The following is a 14,311-nucleotide window of genomic DNA, read 5'->3' on the forward strand; positions in this document are numbered from 1 at the left end:
ACTTTTAAATTTACCTTTGCATTTAAAATAAGAGCATTTTCCCCATTGCACTGCTAGCTAAGCCCATTGTGCTTAAGAGATTTACATGTGACTTCCTTACAGGTTGTTGGCCACTATGACAGCTCTAATACGGACACTGACTTTTCTTTATGCGCAGTCATTTTATGCCTCTCCTTTTCTAGACCATCAGATCCCAGCAGTAAGAGAAATGCCTTTGCCTCCTCGTCCAATCAAGATCACAAAAACAGTAGCTCGAAAGGATCCAGCCGTGAACATCATGTTAGAAAGTCCCTGTAACGGCAAGTAAGTGCAGTGACACTGGTTTCATTCTAGTTGGTTGCCTTTGATGTTGTTAAATTTTGAATTCCTTCAATTTCCATGAGACAGAGAGAAATTCTTCTTTTGAGCAAGATCTTGCCAAACTCTAAGATAGATCAGTAAAATAGCATGTTTGTAAGACTGATTATGTTGCATCTTAAGGAACCTTTCAGTATTCAATAACACCTTTCAGTATCCAATAACATTTAGCTGTTTATATTGTTGAAAGCACCACACTGGTACATGTGGGTTACACTGATATTTACTGCAGGGTTTGCTTTAAGAACTCTTTTGTCTAAGGGACTGGTATTCCAGTCACGTCAAGGGTTAGTCTAGTATAAAGGGGAAAGAGCAAATGGTGATAGGATGTTGCATTTTGTTCAGTGGGAGAAAGAGAAATGCAAGTGAGCCTTTGGTTATGAAACCATGAGGGTAAATTAACATCTTACCCTTGCTTACCGATGATCTTGAATGCTTTCATCATTTTTTGTTTGTTTGTTTGTTCTCAGTTCCTTGGATGAAAGTGTGGGAACAGAGGAGAGATCAGAGAAAAGAGAGGCTCCCCTTCTCTCCCTTGCAGAAGATTCTCAATGGAAAGAAGGCCAAGCTCTCCTCTCTGTCCCACGGGGTATGCGGCACAGCATTGGTGACTACTGTAGCCGTTTTGAGCAGTATCTCCGGATCGTATCTCACGAGGCCATAGGCTCCTTCAACCCGTGGCTGATAGCTGAAAGGTTAGTGAAATGTTATGGTCCTCTGTTTAGGAGCCAGGTATCAAATTTTAGACTTAAGGAAAAGCTGGAGAAAGGACTAGCCAAGGTCTCATTCCATGCTTTGTGCCCTGGAGTTCAGATGATTTTTCTTGGGCTAGTGGACAAGCTTTCTCTGCTAACTGCCTTTTTTCAGATATGGGAGACCATAAAACACCCGAAAAAGTGTCCTGCAGCCTCCCCTTCCTAGGCGGGGTGTCTTAGCAGCTTTGGTTGCCATAACAAAATACTGTAGACTAGGTGACTTAAACAACAGCAATTTATTTCTCACAGTTCTGGAAGCTGGAAAGTCTAAAATCAAGGTGCGGGTGGATTCAGTGTCTGGTGAGGGCCGTTTTCCTGGCTTATAGATGGCTGGCTTCTTGCTGTGTCCTCACGTGGCGGAGAGAGCAAGCTTTGGCCTCTCCTCCCTCCTCTTGTAAGGGCTCTCTACCTTCAGGACCTTATCTGAACCCAGTTATCTCCTAAAAGCCCCTGTCTCCAAATACTGTCACACTGGGGGTTAGGGCTTCAACATGTGAATTTTGGGGGAGACACAAACATTCAGTTCCTAACAACAGAGGTACAATATTCAGTAATCAAGTCAGGGCTGATTTCCTGTTGCTGTTAATGAGGGTGATGTCCCATCAGAGAACACAAAATATTGTTCGGCAGGAAACAGTTATGACCATGATATCTTCATGCTTGGGACAGACTTGCCTTTATAAGCAGCAGGTGCCTGGCTTTGCAACATTTTATTTAACCCTTCTCCCTCTTTGGGTTATCTCCCCTGAGAAATGTATTAATAGTTTTGTGGAGTCGTAAAACAGGATCCCACATCTACCAAATATGTGAAGAATGGATAGCCTTCTTTTATGTGCAAAATACTTAATTAAAAGATAAGTGTAAATCCATTCTTTTTAAGTAGGGCCCAAAGTTAAATTTCTCATGGGTCTGACCTTAGTATAAACATGCATGATATTTTCTGTCATTGAGTTAAGTAGTATACTACATTTCTTTCTTAAACAAGTTTTAAACATATTCTAGAAGTTAATGATTGCCTCTTTTTTTGTTTGCTCATCTTTTTGTAATATATTTATTAACTTTCCACACATACTAGCCAACAACCTGTTAATATAATTTTCCTTATGATGTAAAATATCAGTTAATCTCTGCTTCCTAACCCCCACCCTTACTTTTTCTCCTAAAACCCCCTTTCCTCCTAATCCAATCTGGGCTGGCGACCCTCCAGGTCTGTGGCTCTTATCCTGGGACTTCCCTTCATCATCACCCTGAGCATTGGGTTACCTCCCCTCATAGTAGATTCCTTATCTTCTAGGGCCCCATCTTCCTTTTTCTTGGTTTACTCTCTTATTTTGATGGACCATATCCCGGTTGGTGTATTGGAGAAAATTTCTTAAGACTTACAAGTTTCAAAGTGTTTACCTTCAAACTTGGTTGATAAGTTGGCTGAGTTTAAAATTACTGGTTTATGTTTTCCAAAGAATATATACCTTCTTTCTTTTGTGGGGCTGGAGAAGGGATTGTCACTTAGCTGCTAGGAGTAGGCGTGGAGATCAAACTATTCTGCAGATTTTCAACCAGTTTTTTCATTTTCTATCCCATAACTCACAGCACCTTCACGATTCTCTGTACTCTTACTTCCTGAGCCTTTCTGATGTTTTGTAGGACAAATCAACTTGCATATCCTAGGCAAGAGTTTCCTTACAGACTGTTAGGCTTCACCTTCCTCTATATTTCCTCTATACTGCAAAATTGATTATGGGTCTTCTATGTGCTTTTTATCTTCTGAAAATTTTGGACATTTCTCATCTACTTTTGTCTTTTTTTTCTCTTTATACATTTATGAATTTGTTTACATATTTTATATATATAAACAAAGTGGAATTTGGGATGGGATCAGGGATAAAAAACTTAAGTTTGAGTCCTCAGGTTTAACCTGAAGTCCTGAAACTTCTCTTTAATATGTGGTACCCCTTCAAAGTATCTGAGACCTTTTGTTTTGGTTGAGATACACATTTGTTTTCACCTGTGCTCTGAAGGATTTTCTGGGGAAGTAAAGAAGTAAACTTGACTTCCATCTATGTGTTAACCCAGAGTTTTGGAGCATATTTACTCATTTTCCCACAATCTGGAACAGTTAGGCTAGCAGGCACACTGGGAAATGCTACAGCAAGCCAAGAAGGATAGACTCTGCTTTGTATGTTCTTAACACCTGATAAGATGATATGTTTTGTTCATAGTTGTTATATAAATGTAGGGAAAAGCTCTCTCAGCCTATAAGGCATAATAGGCTACAATGTAGAGGACAGAGCTATTAAAATATGCCTGAATTTTTATAGGTGTTTTCCTCTGCTATCTTTTGACCCCAAGTAACCGTGCATCTGAATATTCTAGCTCTATTTTTTAATCTCGCCTATTTTTATTTCTTATTTGAAAGTCCAAAGATGAGAGTGGCATTGATCAGATCTTGAAATAGTATCTAAAGACAGTTGACTTCATCTGATAGCCTTTTAGGTGAGGCAGAAGCTGAGTGTTTTCTTTCTTTTACTATCTCTATTCCTCTTTACACCTGAAGAAAAGCACTATTCCAGTGATTAGAGTGAGCAGATGATATAAACTGGATGCAAATTAAAAGAGTGATTGTGAAAGGAAAGCTTAAGGTGATAATGCTTTTGATGAAAGCAAACTCTTAAAGATTCCTACTTTGAAAAAAATCAGGAGATTTCTGATTAAAAAGGACAGATTGAGCATACGTATTTATCTCTATTCCCTGTATTCCTTTCCTGTTATATATCACTGAAATGACAAGTAAAAGGCATACCATAAATGACAGCAAACAAGAAATATGAGTAAAAATTTGTAGGCCATAAAGCAGTTAGACAAATCGCAAATGATTTAGCAGGCCAGAGAAAAGCCAAGTGCCTAGCGAGGGTGAAGTCAAGAACTAAGTTTATCTTCACAGAAGAACTCGGGAATTGGCAGCATCAGAAGCTTGTGAAGGCATGGATGCAGGTGGGCCAGAAAATAGGCTTGGTTGAAATTCTCATTCTTGAAAGTGAGCAGGCAGCTGAGATGACCAGACGTTTGATGAAAACCATGAAAGATACGTAGGCTATAACAGAGAATAAGAACTCTGAGGAAGCAGAGACAATGCAGAGAGCAGAGTAGAACATAAAAAACAAACTAGAATTAATATTCTCTGAGAACAAAGTAAAGCTGCCATATCATCAAGAAAAGAACAGGATACTATAAAAAAAGGAACTTTTGGCCGGGCTCAGTGGCTCACACCTGTAATTCTAGCACTTTGGGAGGCTGAGGTGGGGGGATTGCCCAGGAGTTCAAGGCCAGCCTGAGCAAGAAGGAGAACCTGTCTCCACAAAAAATAGAAAAATAAGTGGGCATAGTGGCACAAACCTGTAGTTCCAGCTACGTGGGAGGCTGGGGCAGGAGGATCACTTTAGCCCCGAAGTTTGAGGTTGCATTGAGCTATGATAACATCACTGCATTCTATGCACTCTAGCCCTGGCAACAGAGTAAGAACCTGTCTCAAAAAAAAAAAAAGTTCTTAGAAATTAAAAACCTGATAGCTGAAATAAGTTCACTAGAGGGATTCAAAGAAAAAAGTCACATCTCAGGCAGTAGAATAAAAGACAAAGAGTTAGATAATAGAGAAGAAAAAGATTTTTAAAAATTAGAGGGTTATTCTAGATCCAACATCTGAATAATAAGAGTTCCAGAATGTGGGAAAAGAACAAAAGGAGAATATGGGAAATTATCAAAGAAATACTATAAAATTTCCCAGAAGGCTATTAGTCTTTAGATTGAAAGGATTCATCAGTTTTCCACTGTAAGTGAGTGAATGAATGAATAGAACACATCATGGCATATGATTATCAAAAGGAAATTTGAGCATCCCAGTGAAAGGAGAAGATGATGGACAATTCCAGAGAGGGAAACTGGACACATTCAAATAATCAGAAAGGAGAAAGGCATATTGTTTCCTGTAGCAACACTGGAAGCTAGAAGAAAGTAGTGCATACTTCCAATATTTAACCTACAATTTTGTGCTCAGCTAAATTATCAAAAATAGAATAAAAACATTTTAAAGCTTGCAAAGTGTCCAAAAATTTAGTTCCCATGCACTATTTCTCAGTAAGCTACTGCATGATGTATGCCACAGTGCAAGGTGTACCTTAAGAAAGATGAAGACTTGAGATTTAGGAAACTTAGACTCTACTATGGGACTTCCAGAAAAATGGCAAAAGCAATTTCTAGGGAAAGACTTTTTCAGTGAGCATCCAAAGCAGCTAGTCTAGAGTAGGGACAGAGGAGTTCAGAGAGCATGGTTCCTAAGAGGAAAGGCAAAATGGAGAAGGTTAAAAAAAATAGAAAGAAAAAACAGATATATTACCTGAAGTGTTAGCATGTGTTGCAAACACCTTTGTATTTCTCTCACAGTCTGGGGTTAAATTATTGATAGGAATATATTAATAGGAAGTGAAGCAAATATAAAAACGAGGTAATCTGTTTCTAGTAATGACGCACTTGGTAATTTGGACTACCTCTCCCACTGAGGATAACTATTAATAGAAAGGCTGTATTAAAAATAAAACATATATGCTTGAAGGCATCACAGCGTTAACTGGGTAAGGAAGAAGAACTGGGCCAGGATCCTGGAGAAGACAGAGACCCAGGAAGCGTAGCCCATCATTTGGCCTTGGAGAGTCAGCGTGGAGGGAGACAAGCAGCAGTCAGATCCGGGGACATAGGTTGCAATCCAGGGATTGCCAGAGTGAGGGGATTGTCCTGGTGCTTTTTGATTGGGACCCTGAAAGACTGCACTCTGAAAGTACAGATGATCCGGATATAAGCAGGCCTTCTCAGGGACTCAACTCAGCTCCAAATTATCTCAGTTCCTGCGATTGGGCTGAGGTGATTCTAGATTGTTAGTGCCCCCCAGCCACCACACATAAGCAGACATAAATTTTCTCTGGAGGAAAATAACATCATCTTATTTCTATAATTTCAAATACAGTGTCTGGCATATGGTGAGAAATAACCAGGCTATAGAGAGAACAAGAAGAGACCTACAGCATCTCTAAATATTAGATCTATCAGACACAGACATTAAAATAACTGTGCCTAGTGTGTTCATAGAAATAAAAGATGGAAATTTGAGTTTTTGCAGAGAACTGGGAAGTAAAGAAAATCCAAATATATATTCTGGAATGAAAAATACAATTTCTGAGATGAGGAATTCATTGGATGGACTCAATAAATTAAACGCAACAGAAGAAAAAAAATTAGAGACTTGGAACGTAGGACAGAAGAAAATATCCAGAGTGATGCATGGAGACAAAAAAAGTTGAAAAAAAAAGAGAGAGGGTGAGGGACATGGAGGATAAAGTGAGAAGGTCTCATATATGTGTGGTTGGAGTCTCAGAAGGAGAGGAGAGATGAGTCAGAAACAACATCCAAAGAGAGAAGGACTCTCAGTTCCCCAAAGTAACAAAAGACATCAAACCATAGATTCAAGAAGCTCCAAAAAACCCAAGCAAATAAAGAGAAACCCATACTTAGCCATATTGTAGTATTGTTGAAAATAAAAGACAAAGAGAAAACCTTAAAATCAATTGGAGGAAGAAAAAAAAGAAACAAAAACAGTAGATGCTGGAAGACCTGGCATATCTTTAAAAGTTCCAAAAGAAAAGAACTACCAATTGGGAGTTCTAAGCCCAGTGAAATACATATCTAGAAGGAAGGTGAGAAGAGAGATTCCAAATAAACAAAGCTGAGAAAATTTATTACTAGTACCCTGGAGGAAAATATTTCCAGAAATAGGAAATATTAAAATGGTATTCTTCAGGCAAAAAGAAAACAGTGACAGATGGAAGGTCAGGAATATAGGAGGGCATGAATTTAATAAGAAATGTAAACATGTAGGTAAATGAAAACCAGCTGTGTGAAACAAAGTGATATATAATATGTAACAATACTGGCTTTTGGGCATATATGTGTATGTATATACACACATTTAAAATACACAATGACGGTAGCATATGAGATCTAAGTCAGGAAGAGGGATGAATGGAGTTAGTGTCCTTGCATTGTCTGAGAAAAAGGTAAGAATATCAATTAATGTTAGATGTTAAGTCATGGATGCTTGTTGTAATCTAGGGTGACCACTAAAAGATTAAGTGTCGGCTGGGCGCGGAGGCTCACGCCTGTAATCCTAGCACTCTGGGAGGCCAAGGCAGGAGGATTGCTTGAGCTCAGGACCTCAAGACGAGCCTGAGCAAGAGCGAGACCCCGTCTCTACTAAAAATAGAAAGAAATTAGCCAAACAACTAAAAATAGAAAAAAAAAATAGCCAGGCACAGTGGCTGGTTCCTGTAGTCCCAGCTACTCGGGAGGCTGAGACAGGAGGATCGCCTGAGCCCAGGAGTTGGAGGTTGCTGTGAGCTAGACTGATGATGCCACAGCACTCTAGCCCAGACAAGAGAGTAAGACTCTGTCTTAAAAAAATAAAATAAAATAAAAAAGTGTGTATAATATCCAAGTTAATAGAGGAGAGAAGGTAGTAAAATATTACAAAATCTAAAAGAAGAGAGAACAAGAGACAAGGAATATAGGAATATATATGCCTTCCTATATTCCTGACCTTCCATATGTCACTGTTTTCTTTTTGCCTGACGAATACCCTTTTAATATTTCCTATTTCTGGAAATATTTTCCTCCAGTGAAGGTAATATAAATACCTAGTATATATCAGAAAATACGTAGTATACCTGAAAATACCTAGTATATATCAGAATAACGTTAAATGAAAAAGGACCTCACATGCCAATTAAGGCAAAAAAGTGCCAGATTAGCAACAACAAAAATATAACCGAGTGGAAATGGGGTAGAAGGGATAGAAAGGGGGAGTGACACTTACTTGTTTTCACCTTTTTTGTGTAATTCTGACTTTTGGAACCATATTAATATTTCCTATTCATCCCCTCCTAATCAACAAGGGTGCAGGGAACCCTAAATTAGAATACCAATAGGCCGGGTGCAGTGGCTCACGCCTGTAATCCTAGCACTCTGGGAGGCCAAGGCGGGTGGATTGCTCAAGGTCAGGAGTTCGAAACCAGCCTGAGCAAGAGTGAGACCCATCTCTACTATAAATAGAAAGAAATTAATTGGCCAGCTAATATATATAGAGAAAAAAAAATTAGCCAGGCATGGTGGCGCATGCCTGTAGTCCCAGCTACTTGAGAGGCTGAGGCAGCAGGATTCCTTGAGCCCAGGAGTTTGAAGTTGCTGTGAGCTAGGCTGATGCCATGGCACTCATTCTAGCCTGGGCAACAAAGCAAGACTCTGTCTCAAAAAAAAAAAAAAAAAAAAGGCCGGGCGCTATGGCTCACGCCTGTAATCCTAGCTCTTGGGAGGCCGAGGCGGGCGGATTGCTCAAGGTCAGGAGTTCAAAACCAGCCTGAGCAAGAGCGAGACCCCGTCTCTACTATAAATAGAAAGAAATCAATTGGCCAACTGATATATATATATAAAAAAAAAATTAGCCGGGCATGGTGGCACATGCCTGTAGTCCCAGCTACTTGGGAGGCTGAGGCAGGAGGATCGCTTGAGCCCAGGAGTTTGAGGTTGCTGTGAGCTAGGCTGACGCCACGGCACTCACTCTAGCCTGGACAACAAAGTGAGACTCTGTCTCAAAAAAAAAAAAAAAAATTGGAATACAAACGATACGTGAACCTAATTATTGTAAATAAATAATATAATTATACTAAAGGGAATAGAGACAGAAAAGAACCAGCCTAAGTAACTTTTGAACACAGTATTTTGACTCTGCCTTCTCGCTAAAGACAAAAAAGAATACTGAGAAGACATAACTGAGTTCTAGTTAGTAGGTTTTTTTATACAATGGTGTGGGTTACAATTCTGAAATTGCTTTCTCTGAAGTTTAGCATTGATCAAATTAAGTACATTGTAAATAATGGGAGCAAGGTTTCTGGGGGAAGGCTAGGATGAATCCTCCGTTGAATTGGGATTGAAGTATCTCTTATGAATGTTTGGTTTTGGATAGAGAAACAGATATGAGGGTGTGTGTGCATGTACATGTGTGTTTCTTGGTTGATCTGCTGAGAGGACCTACGAGCAGAGGCACCAGTAGCAGTGAGCACACCTGGTACCCGATCTTGGTTTCTAAATACTATTCTCCATGAAAAGGTATCAGAAATCATTGGAGAAATGGGCGATTCTAAGGCTGCATCTGGGCCTGGGAAAGTGTAAGATGAGCCTGGAGCATCATATTGTGCCCGAAAGGAAGTGCTCAAAGAATGATAGGAACATGTCCAGAGGATGCAGGCGTCAGCTTGAAGGGGCTCCTGTTGGCCAAGTCTGGAATGTTTTCGATCATCAAAATGAGTAACAATAGTAATTGGTTATAAACCATTGAATAAAATGAGAATCTATAAGGCCAAACTGATATGAGTGAATGAATGAATACATAAATAAGGAAGAAGGGAAAGGTCTTCATTATAGTAGAAGGCCAGCTATCAAATGGGAGAAGGAATGATGGAATTAGAAAATCAGTGTCGTCAGCCCTGTGATAATTAATTCAGGCAAGCGTGATGAGAAAAGGATATTTACATAATCTCAAAGTATCTCACTCTAATATACCTATTAATTACAAAGGGAAAATAGCAACTTTACAAGGGAAAAACCTGGTAGATGTCACCATAACCAAGTGATCAAAATTAACAATTATTAGCAATCGGACAAATAGATATCATGATACACTGAAGGGACATAATATTCCTTCTGTGGCATTTGTTCCAAAAACGTATAGCCTGAATCTGATTGTAAGGAAACATCAGATAAACCCAAATTAAGGGACATTCTACAAAATAGCCTTTGCCCTTCAAAAAATGTTAAGGTCATGAGAGACAAAGACTGAAGAGCTATTTCAGATTAAAGTGGACTAAAGAGATAGAACAACTAGATGTAACATGTAATTCTGGATTGAATCCTGGACTAGAGAACGTTTTCTTTTAAAGGTCATTACTTGGACAGTTAGAAGAATTTGAATAAGGTCTGTCGATAAGATTATAGTTTTATATTGATGTTAATTTTATGATTTTTATAATTGTGCCATGGTTCTTTAAAAGGGATATCAAGTCTGCAACATACTCTCAAGCAGTTCAGGAAGAAATAGACGTGTGTTTAGAGAGAGGAGGAACACAGATGCAGAGTGTCCTGCCCCTCCCCCAGAGGGGAGGCACATACCCTTTTCCTTTGCTGGCCAGGTAGGCGGCTGTCAGAGGTGGTGCTGGGTTGCAGCTAGTTACTTTCCCATCACCTCTGGTTTCAAATGCGTGGAGGATGGGGTCCACCATTCTGTGTATGTTACAGGCCTCCCTTCTAGCCAGGACTTCAAGATCTAAGCGACACCATCTTTGTGTCTAGAGAGCAAGGCCTCTCACATTATTTTTTCTTCTTCAGAAGTACCCTGGCTATTCTTGGCCTTTTCAGTTTACATTTACATTTTAGAATTGTCTTGTTAAGTTCCCCAGCTGAGTGGAAGAATGGCTCCCGTATTTGGCCATACATACCTTTGGCTGTGTTGTCTGTCTTCCAGCTTTTCAGAAGAGCTGGTAGATGAAGCGCTGGGGACCGTTGCTGCCGAACTTCAGGATATGTGTGAAGATTATGCAGAAGCTGTGTTCACCTCAGAATTCTTAGAGGCTGCTACGTGAAGGCTCTCCAAGGCGGGGCCCGTCGTATCACACTGGAGAAGGGACAGCACCATCCTTGTGTTAGCCCACAGGAAGTCGTTATCCTCAGCTGTCCGTCTGGCCAGAAGGTGCTGCCCACTGAAAGGAAGGAAATGCTGATGAGATCGTCCTCACGTTGCATTTTCTCTTTGTCATAGCAATGGTTCTGGAAGTTTATGATGGAATGTTGTTACATTTATCAGTGCCCAAGAAATGTGAATTGATTAACACAATATTTTCAGAATGTATGATTTTTCTATTGAAAATCCTATGTTCCTTCCTCTGGCTTAGTTTGGTGGTCACAGTGTTCTGAAGGGTTCAGATTCCTGTTGAACCCACGGCTGGCGTTGATGCCAACACAAGTGCAGTCACTATCTGGTCCCATCACCAAGCTCATGTTTCACATCTTTGGCGATTTCCTGCCAGGACCCCTGTCCCTGCTAGGTGTAGACTTAGGTGGAGCACAGTTTGCTTATGCTGCCAAACCTCTGCTCTATTGCAGCTTATTAAAAAGAGTAGCCCCACAGTTGTCAGTGCACAATAGTAAACACATTTCTTTAATGTTCAATTCCTAGGTGATTTTTCACATTTTTTGTTCTTAAATGTTGCTGTGTGTTGACACATTCTGGTATAAAAAACTTTCTCTGAATTCAGAGGAAGTTGGGGACATCAGGAGAGGACCGGGCCTTCTCCTGTGCCTGGTTAAAGGCAACCAGCTCCTTCTTTCTCTGATGAGATCAGAAACTTGTACATTTCCACACCATGCGGGACCCCCATGTGGGAGGGGAGAGAACAAAAAGGAGGATGGTGTGTAGACTTCTGTGTCTCCCCAGAGAAAGGAAGAAACTTTAGAAACACAGCTTGGTCCTCAAATGCCTTACAAGTCCTGTCTTACCAAGAGAAAAGCCTCTGTGTTTTCAGAAACTCTGAATTCAGAAAAAGTAAAGGAATGTGCATAAGAATAAGGCCTGCTTGGAAAAAGTTTTCCTCAGTTTTTTGCCTGAGGCTTGGTCAAAGAAATGTGGAAAAAGAATGCCAGGAGACACCCCCCAGGGAATAATGTTATTCTTTTTAGAACATACAGAGTGTTGCCATCTGGGATTTTTCTCCAGAGCACGAGTATTTCAAGTGATAATTTAAGCTGCTTGATCACACTTATTTGTGCAAAATTGATTTTCATTTAATGTTAATGTTTTCCTGCTTAATTTTATATAACTTAAGAAGTTAAAGAGCTTCAAGGGAAATTACAGGTCTTTAACCCGGGGAGTTAAATATGTGCACTTGAATTGATAGGAGCACCTGTCATTGCTAGTATCAAGTAATTTGTGTGGCAGTTTTTACTGTACTGATTTTTTTTTAATAAACTCAATATTTTAAAGTATGTACATGTCTATTTGAAATAATTTACATGTCCTTTTTTTCCCACAGGCAAGTGGCATGTGATTTACAGGAACCACTCAGAATACGCTTATATTTGATACGAGCGTAGTGGATTATTTGCTACCACTCCCTCCTCTCTGAGAAATAAATAAATGTTAATAAAAGCTAACATTTACTGAGCACATGCCAGAGCACTGCTCTAAGTGCTTTCCATGTATTAACTTACTTAATCCCTTCACACCTGTGTGCGATGGATGGATACCATTATTATTATTCCCATTTATAGATGAATAAAATGAGGCACAGGAGGAGATAATTTAATTAAACAAGCCTATGTTCCATGATGCTGTGGTCACGGCTCCACTTGTTCCCATAAAGGTAATGATAGCCATTTTGAGAGCTCATCCGAGTGCGTTTCCCTGCCCCTCCTGCACACTCTTCTCTGGAGCAGTCCCTTTCCTCAGCACTGCCTCCCGCAGCCGGTCCACTGGGGGTCAAGTCCTGACTCGCTGCCTCGTTTCAGGAGCTTTCCAGTCTCTGCTGCTGCTCCCACCGGTGGGTCTCCCCTGTGTGACTCACGTGGGCGAGGCTTCCACCTGCCACCTGTCCAGGTGTCTGCTCTACAGCCCTGGCACACAGGGAACCTCTGCAGCCAGAGCATTCTCCAAAGACACAAAAATAAACCACAGGAAATAAAAACCTGTATTTGAAAATGAAAGTTGAATTCTTAGAAAACAAAGAGTTCGTGTTTATAGCCTTACAGCCAGACCTCTAGAATTTTCGTTCTTCACAAACAAGGGCTGGTCATGCGTAAGCCGTTCTCTTAATTCCCTTCAGTTTCCTCACAACCTATTCCCGTGCTATTTTCAGAAGCAGAGACAGTGATGAGTTTAGTGTGTTCATGTTGCATAAGCCGTCCGGAGTCGCTGAAATGCACACGTACAGATTGAGCTGTCCGCGTCACAGCCCTGCTTCTGCCGGGCTTTCACTCGTTCCCACGCTTGCCTCTAGGCTGGTTAGCTCCCTGAGGGCAGGGACTCTGCCTGGCATGCGGTTGGCGCTCAGTAAATTCTTCTGAATTAATGGAAGAAGGAAGGCACACATTTTGGGAGGATCGATTATGTACAGGAGATCAACACTTCCCAGCATAGTCCACAGAAATCTATGCTGACCTTTTGTGCCCCTGAAACAGAATGCCATCTGAGAGAAATACAGATCCCATCTCGGAGGTGCTGCTGCCATTGGAATCCCAACTCAGATGGCAAGAACCGCCTCCCTCCTCCTAGAGTGGGGGGTGTGCCTCTCGCCTGCCCTTAGCCAGCCTCGGTCAGAGTGCTGCTGGGAGGGGACTGCAGAGGAGGACAGAGAGATGTGAAGGAGGGACCACAGGAACAACTCCCTTCCCTGCCTCTTGTGTCCTTTATCCTCTGAGCTCTGTGGTCCCTCCTCCCTGGGCCTGTTGGTGCCAGGGGCAGGGGAGCGTTGGGAGTTGGAGGAGAGCAGGTGAGGAAAGAAGGCTTCTCTCCCGCCCGCTCCCTGGTGGGCTGAGTGTGTGGGCGGGAGTGGCCACAAACAGGGTCTGAGAGGCAGGAGTAGTGGCCTGTGCAAAGCCCCAGAGGTGGCAGCAAGGGATTGGTTGGAGTCAGAGAGTTGCCTGTGTTCTCTGTGGCACAGTGTAGGTTTCTGTAGTTCTTCTAGGCTTCTGAGAGGAGCACTGTTTATTTTAGCAACTTGGGGCAGTGATGAGAATTCCCTGCAAAACCCGTAAATCAGGGGTGTCTGTGTCACCGTGGGCTTGTTATTACCACTAAGTGCCCATTGGGAGGGCCGGCCTCCTGAGAGCTCCCGGTGCTCTGGGCTTGGAGAGCAGCAGAAAGGCAGCAGCCTGTCCGTGTGTCTCCATGAATGAATAGTGGCCTTCTCCCAGTCAGCTCTGCGGGCCCAAGGCAGAGATTCTGGTCTGTTTCAACACTGGCATGTTTGTTAGTTGGCCGAGCCCAATAATGTGGGCCTGGGCTGGAAGAGACATCCTGGGTGCTTCCTATCAGTCCTCAGTACGGGGCCCAG

The 14,311-nt window shown here is 41.5% G+C and overlaps 1 protein-coding gene across 3 annotated transcripts in view; it reads left to right on the plus strand.

The window, feature by feature from the left end:
• Nucleotides 1–12,245, plus strand: part of KIAA0753 (KIAA0753 ortholog) — a 66,794-nt gene extending 54,549 nt beyond the window's left edge. For all 3 annotated transcript variants that reach the window (XM_075994237.1, XM_075994239.1, XM_075994240.1), the window contains 3 exons: nucleotides 183–303; nucleotides 828–1,052; nucleotides 10,729–12,245. In XM_075994237.1, the coding sequence (XP_075850352.1) occupies nucleotides 183–303; nucleotides 828–1,052; nucleotides 10,729–10,846 (464 nt within the window). In that variant the 3' untranslated portion in view covers nucleotides 10,847–12,245. The remainder of the gene's footprint in view (nucleotides 1–182; nucleotides 304–827; nucleotides 1,053–10,728) is intronic.
• The last annotated feature ends 2,066 nt before the right edge of the window (nucleotides 12,246–14,311 follow it).

The sequence above is a fragment of the Microcebus murinus genome, chromosome 18 (genome assembly GCF_040939455.1).
Source record: "Microcebus murinus isolate Inina chromosome 18, M.murinus_Inina_mat1.0, whole genome shotgun sequence".
NCBI lineage: Eukaryota > Metazoa > Chordata > Mammalia > Primates > Cheirogaleidae > Microcebus > Microcebus murinus.